Below are 7500 nucleotides of genomic sequence, written 5' to 3'. Positions count from 1 at the left end.
TTTATTGTGTATAGATGTGTGTGTGTGTGTATAGATGTGTGTGTGTGTATATATAGTTTTTATTGTGTATAGATGTGTGTGTGTATAGTGTTTATTGTGTATAGATGTGTGTGTGTATATATAGTGTTTATTGTGTATAGATGTGTGTGTGTGTGTATAGATGTGTGTGTGTGTATATATAGGGTTTATTGTGTATAGATGTGTGTGTGTGTATATAGTGTTTATTGTGTATAGATGTGTGTGTGTGTGTATAGATGTCTGTGTGTGTATATATAGTGTTTATTGTGTATAGATGTGTGTGTGTGTATAGATGTCTGTGTGTGTGTATATAGTGTTTATTGTGTATAGATGTGTGTGTGTGTATAGATGTCTGTGTGTGTGTATATAGTGTTTATTGTGTATAGATGTGTGTGTGTGTGTATATATAGTGTTTATTGTGTATAGATGTGTGTGTGTATATATAGTGTTTATTGTGTATAGATGTGTGTGTGTGTATAGATGTGTGTGTGTGTATATAGTGTTTACACCCTTTAGACAACACAACACAACACAAACAGTTTATATAAAACGTACTTTAGAGAAACTTCCATATGTAATATACTGTATTAGTAATTGTACACAAACCCACATGTGTGTTAACTACATTTGTGTTCCAGTAGATTCTCTGTGCAGAATTAATTATGTTTTATTCTCTAGTCACTCACTGTCACCACGGTCACTGTCACCACGGTCACTGTCACCACGGTCACTGTCACTCACTGTCACCACGGTCACTCACTGTCACCACGGTCACTGTCACTCACTGTCACCACGGTCACTGTCACCACGGTCACTCACTGTCACCACGGTCACTCACTGTCACCACGGTCACTCACTGTCACCACAGTCACTGTCACTCACTGTCACCACGGTCACTCACTGTCACCACGGTCACTCACTGTCACCACGGTCACTCACTGTCACCACGGTCACTGTCACTCACTGTCACCACGGTCACTCACTGTCACCACGGTCACTGTCACTCACTGTCACTGTCACTCACTGTCACCACGGTCACTCACTGTCACCACGGTCACTCACTGTCACCACGGTCACTCACTGTCACCACGGTCACTGTCACTCACTGTCACCACGGTCACTCACTGTCACCACGGTCACTCACTGTCACCACGGTCACTCACTGTCACCACGGTCACTGTCACTCACTGTCACCACGGTCACTCACTGTCACCACGGTCACTGTCACTCACTGTCACTGTCACTCACTGTCACCACGGTCACTCACTGTCACCACGGTCACTCACTGTCACCACGGTCACTCACTGTCACCACGGTCACTGTCACTCACTGTCACCACTGTCACCACGGTCACTGTCACTCACTGTCACCACGGTCACTCACTGTCACCACGGTCACTGTCACTCACTGTCACCACGGTCACTCACTGTCACCACGGTCACTCACTGTCACGACGGTCACTGTCACTCACTGTCACTCACGGTCACCACGGCCAAGAGGAAAGAACTCAGTCATGATCTTATACAGAAGCACAAAATGTCCTCTAGAGACAACAACAACTCCTGTATCACGCCCCCCCTTACCTAGAGATGCCCCCCCCTTACCCAGAGACCCCCCCCCTTACCCAGAGACGCCCCCCCTTACCCAGAGACGCCCCCCCTTACCTACATAGAGAACTGAACCTCAGGTCAGATGAGACTAAACTGAAGCTCTTTGGATGCTGCTCTGTCAGTGGTCCACATGTCACCACACAAGACCAACCTGGCAGTGAGCTGGACTCGAGGCAGTGGTTCAGGGACACAAACATACATGTCCTGGTGTGGCCAAGTCAGATCCCTGACCTGAACCCAGTTACTAATGTAAACAGAAATCCTGTGGAGACCTTAATGATGTGTCTGCAGGCCGTCGTTACGATCTAAGGCTTTTCTTTGGTTTATTAAAACATTATAATGTAAAGGGTACGAATCATTACACATGGTGATTATTTAATATTAATATCACTGTGTGTGTGTGTGTGTGTGTGTGTGTGTGTGTGTGTGTGTGTGTGTGTGTGTGTGTTTTTTGTTATTCACAGTTTTGATGATGGAGATTTTGATGATGTGGAGGAGGATGAAGGTTTAGACGACCTGGAAAACGTGGAGGATGTAAGGTTTATTCTCAGTCCATCAGTTTAGTTATTATTACTGACAACCTGCAGTTCAGTGTGTGTGTCTGTGTGTGTGTGTGTGTGTGTGTGTGTGTGTGTGTGTGTGTGTGTGTGTGTGTGTGTGTGTGTGTGTAGGAGGATCAGGAGAACGTACAGATTCTCCCAGCAGGAGAAGGACAGCAGGCCAATCAGAAGCGGATCACTACACCGTACATGACCAAATATGAGAGAGCCAGAGTGCTGGGGACCAGAGCACTACAGATTGCGTAAACACACACACACACACACACACACACACACACACTTTAATAGGAACCCCAGTGCACCTGCTCACTCCTGTGATTATTTATGTTTACCTTTGTTGATGTGGTAGCCATGGGGTTGAGGTGTTGATTTACCAATCAGAAGGTTGTGAGTTCGAATCCCAACTACACCAAACTGCCACTGGGCCCTGAACCCTCACTTGCTCAGGTGTATAAATGAGATAAAATGTCGGTGAGTTTCAACTGATTTAGTATTTGATGGTTAAAGGTCTCACTTTAGACTTTAATGGGATTTGAACTCACATCCTTCTGATCAGTAACCGGATGATTTAAAAACTGGATTAAGGGCAGATGGAGTAACTGCACGGATATATACAGGTGTTCCTAATAAAGTGACCAGTGAGTGTGTATTCTCTCACTCGACACACACCACCTCTCTGTGTTACTGTTATAATATTAAACCAGTGAGAGTTGAGTGACATCATTTCCTGTCCACACAGGATGTGTGCACCAGTGATGGTGGAGTTGGAGGGAGAGACGGACCCTCTGCAGATCGCCATGAAGGAGCTCAAGTAGGGGACACACACACACACACACACACACACACACAGCTTGAGACACAGTATAATTTCTGTAATGTTGTGTGTGTGTGTGTGTGTGTGTGTGTGTGTGTGTGTGTGTGTGTGTGTGTGTGTGTGTGTGTGTGTATAAAATAGATATTCTGATCCTCGTTGTTTTTCTCTGCTGTTCACACTGCACCACAACTCCAACACTCTCCACCAGAGGGCACCAACACACACACACACACACACACACACACCATCTGTACTGTGGTTACTCACAAACCTTATATACTGGTGTTATGTAATATTTATGTGCTGTGTATCTGTGGACAAACACAGTGTCTCTACAAATGACTGTCCTGTCAGTGCTGAATCTTCTTGTGTTGTGTGTGTTGTGTTGTGGGTGTAGTGTCGTTGATGGTGTGTTTGTAAAATGCTGTAAGTGTGTGTAAGTGTGTAAATGTGTGTAGTGTGTGTAAGTGTGTAAATGTGTGTTGTGTGTAAGTGTGTAAATGTGTGTAGTGTGTAAATGTGGAGTGGTGTAATGTAGTGTATTGGTTTAAATTTTTTTAAATTTGTTTAATTGTGTAACTGTTTGTAGTTTGTAAGTGGTGTTTTTTTTTAATTTTGTAAATTTTTTTAAGTTTTTTAAATGTGTGTAAGTGTGTAAATGTGTGTAAGTGTGTAAATGTGTGTAAATGTGTGTAAATGTGTGTAAGTGTGTGTAAGTGTGTGTAAGTGTGTAAATGTGTGTTGTGTGTAAGTGTGTAAATGTGTGTAGTGTGTAAATGTGTGTAGTGTGTAAATGTGTGTTGTGTGTAAATGTGTGTGTAGTGTGTAAGTGTGTGTAAGTGTGTAAATGTGTGTTGTGTGTAAGTGTGTAAATGTGTGTTGTGTGTAAGTGTGTAAATGTGTGTAAGTGTGTAAATGTGTGTTGTGTGTAAATGTGTGTAGTGTGTGTTGTGTGTAAGTGTGTAAATGTGTGTTGTGTGATTTACAGAGGCAGAAAAATCCCCATCATCATCCGGAGGTATCTGCCTGATGGGAGCTATGAGGACTGGGGCTGTGACGAGCTCATCATCACTGACTAACACACACACACACACACACTCACTCACACACACTCACTCACACACACACTCACTCACTCACACAAACTCTCACACACACTCTCACACACACACTCACACACACACACACACACACACACACACACACACACACACACTCCTGTACAATGGTCTGAGTGAGTGTGTGTGCAGTGACTAACTCTCTCCACTAGAGGGAGTCTCATTTTCGTTATTTGGTGACTTTTAGTTTGTTTTATTAACAATAAATCTTTTTGTATAAAATATTTCCACTCGTTATCTTTTATTCCTCTGATGTTTTTACTAAAGCTCTGAGTTCTGACTCCAGACTGAGTGTAAACATAAAGCTCCAGATTATAGAGCTGACTTTTACACACATTCAGGCGTGTTAGTGTTAATGACTCTGTATAATTATCAGTAATCAGTGTTAAGTGTGTTGTGTCTGATTTAAATCTGACTGTGGCGTTTTGTGTCTGATTTAAATCTGACTGTGGGGTTTTGTGTCTGATTTAAATCTGTGGGGTTTTGTGTCTGATTTAAATCTGTGGGGTTTTGTGTCTGATTTAAATCTGTGGGGTTTTGTGTCTGATTTAAATCTGACTGTGGGGTTTTGTGTCTGATTTAAATCTGACTGTGGGGTTTTGTGTCTGATTTAAATCTGACTGTGGGGTTTTGTGTCTGATTTAAATCTGACTGTGGGGTTTTGTGTCTGATTTAAATCTGACTGTGGGGTTTTGTGTCTGATCCAGTGTTTGATGTGGATTAATAACGACTGTAGATCTGTTTGTTCTGGACCACGTTATTGTGGATGAGGTTGTAGATGTGACTGTGGGCATGAAGCTCACACCCTCTCCCTTATTGTGTTAGTCTGTGTGGAACCCTTCAGTCTGTGTGGAACCCTTCAGTCTGTGTGGAACCCTTCAGTCTGTGTGGAACCCTTCAGTCTGTATGGAACACTTCAGTCTGTATGGAACACTTCAGTCTGTGTGGAACCCTTCAGTCTGTATGGAACACTTCAGTCTGTATGGAACACTTCAGTCTGTATGGAACCCTTCAGTCTGTATGGAACCCTTCAGTCTGTATGGAACCCTTCAGTCTGTATGGAACCCTTCAGTCTGTGTGGAACCCTTCAGTCTGTATGGAACACTTCAGTCTGTATGGAACCCTTCAGTCTGTGTGGAACCCTTCAGTCTGTATGGAACCCTTCAGTCTGTGTGGAACCCTTCAGTCTGTATGGAACCCTTCAGTCTGTGTGGAACCCTTCAGTCTGTATGGAACCCTTCAGTCTGTGTGGAACCCTTCAGTCTGTGTGGAACCCTTCAGTCTGTTTAACCCTTCAGTCTGTATGGAACCCTTCAGTCTGTGTGGAACCCTTCAGTCTGTGTGGAACCTTCAGTCTGTTTAACACTTCAGTCTGTGTGGAACCCTTCAGTCTGTGTGGAACCCTTCAGTCTGTATGGAACCCTTCAGTCTGTATGGAACCCTTCAGTCTGTATGGAACCCTTCAGTCTGTTTAACACTTCAGTCTGTGTGGAACCCTTCAGTCTGTGTGGAACCCTTCAGTCTGTGTGGAACCCTTCAGTCTGTGTGGAACCCTTCAGTCTGTGTGGAACCCTTCAGTGTTCTGATACACAACCACAATGTCCTTATAACCCACAGCTGCCATGTCACAGTCAGTCTGAAGGTCTGGGTTTGTCCTCACAGTCAAATATTTATTTAGTGACATTTTAGATGTTCTGAGCTCTGATGTGGTGACCTACATCTTCTCATGTAGATGGAGACGTTCTGTGTATAGAGAGAGAAATATTATGAAGTGAAGAAACTAATAATGTTCATTACCTTCTGTCTCCTGCTCCTGGACCTTTATAAAGCTGTAGTCTGTCTCTCTCTCCCTCTGTCTCTCTCTCTCCCTGTCTCTCTCTCTGTCTCTCTGTGTCTCTGTCTCTCTCTCTGTCTCTCTCTCTCTGTCCCTCTCTCTCCCTCTCTCTCTGTGTCTCTGTCTCTCTCCCTCTCTCTCTGTGTCTCTGTCTCTCTCTCGGTCTCTCTCTCTCGGTCTCTCTCTCTGTCTCCTTCTGTCTTTCGGTTTCTGCCTCCGTCTCTCTCTCTCAATCTGTCTCCCCCCCCCCTCCCTCTGAATGCTGAATGGTTCTCTTTGTTTAGTGTAAAGTATCACAGCTGATTAAATGAAGGGAATTAGAAATCGGGCTTAGCTCCACACACACACACACACACACACACACACACACACACACACACACACAGAAGCTTGTCTGCTGGAATGTGTGTATTAAGTGCATGAGGCTGTGGTGGTGTAACACTGCGACGTCTCTCACACAATCTGACTGTTACATCAAAAAAAATAACCAGACGTCATCACACTATTCTGAAGTTTGTGTGTGTGTGTGTGTGTGTGTGTGTGTGTGTGAGAGAGAGACATAAAGACAGCAGTTTTATAGAAAATTGGACCGAGTTTTATTTAGTATGTGTCGTTAGTTTCTAATGAAACACATTAACAAAAATCAGAAAACATTTAACACAAAAAAGTAACTTAAAAAGAAGGAATAAAAACAATAATATAAATAAACTCCACCTACTGGGTGTAGATTCTCTAACTGTATAGTTTATATATAAGCCTACAGAATATCCACCAATCAACACTAAAGTTAAAAATAGAAAAATGTAAAAGAAGAGAGTGAAAATATTAACAATGTGTTCATGAAATAAATCATCAGTGTGTGTGAATGCCCCGCCCACAGGATACAAGCTCCGCCCATATTGTACAAGCTCCACCCCTCAGGAATTCTGACGGCTGTGTTTCTATCCTTTATGAAACGTTATATATTTTTAAAAATCTCTCACACACATCTAAATGTGTGTGTGTGTGTGTGTGTGTTGTGAAGGCTGAAGGCACTGGAGGCTGGTGTTTAAATGTGTTACAGTGTTGTATGACATGAACACGACACTCCTCACACTGACATTAACATATTTACACTCAGTTCATCACCAACACATGGCACAGCCGTCACCATGACAACAAAACATCCACATCAGGGATTAGAACAACAACAACAAAGGAAATGGCCTCGTTTTGGTTAATAAGAAAAAATGATTAGTTCATAATAATAATAATAATAATAATAATAATAATAATAATAATAATGATAATAGTATACGACGTGTCTTGCTATAAGGGTTCGAAGGTGGGCTTACCAATCGCTTGATGATGCGTGCGGGGGATATCTCGTCTAGGCAGCTGTCGTCGAGAAGCAGAGGAGTCTTTGCGCGGAGGGTCGTCCGCACGCACGACTACACATCTAAAAATAGAACACCGATTCCTCACTGACTCGAGGCGGGGGCGACGTTGCGCCCACCTCTAAATCCTATCACAAACAAGGGAGAGTTGCGCTTAGAGACTCGCTGTA

At 43.2% G+C, this 7500-nt stretch overlaps 2 protein-coding genes across 2 annotated transcripts in view; both read left to right on the top strand.

Moving 5' to 3' along the window:
• The window catches only part of LOC113664066 (RNA polymerase II, I and III subunit F), a 7678-nt gene extending 3334 nt beyond the window's left edge, over positions 1-4344 (top strand). The window contains exons 2-5 of the mRNA XM_027179668.2: positions 2093-2162; positions 2300-2430; positions 2928-2999; positions 3991-4344. Coding sequence (XP_027035469.1) covers positions 2093-2162; positions 2300-2430; positions 2928-2999; positions 3991-4081 — 364 coding nt within the window. The 3' untranslated portion in view covers positions 4082-4344. The remainder of the gene's footprint in view (positions 1-2092; positions 2163-2299; positions 2431-2927; positions 3000-3990) is intronic.
• Positions 1-7500, top strand: part of LOC113653753 (interferon-induced very large GTPase 1-like) — an 859689-nt gene that overhangs the window by 821174 nt on the left and 31015 nt on the right. The gene's annotated exons all lie outside the window — the stretch shown is intronic.

This window comes from Tachysurus fulvidraco, chromosome 7 (genome assembly GCF_022655615.1).
Source record: "Tachysurus fulvidraco isolate hzauxx_2018 chromosome 7, HZAU_PFXX_2.0, whole genome shotgun sequence".
Lineage (NCBI taxonomy): Eukaryota > Metazoa > Chordata > Actinopteri > Siluriformes > Bagridae > Tachysurus > Tachysurus fulvidraco.
This window is presented reverse-complemented; position numbering and strand designations above follow the sequence as displayed.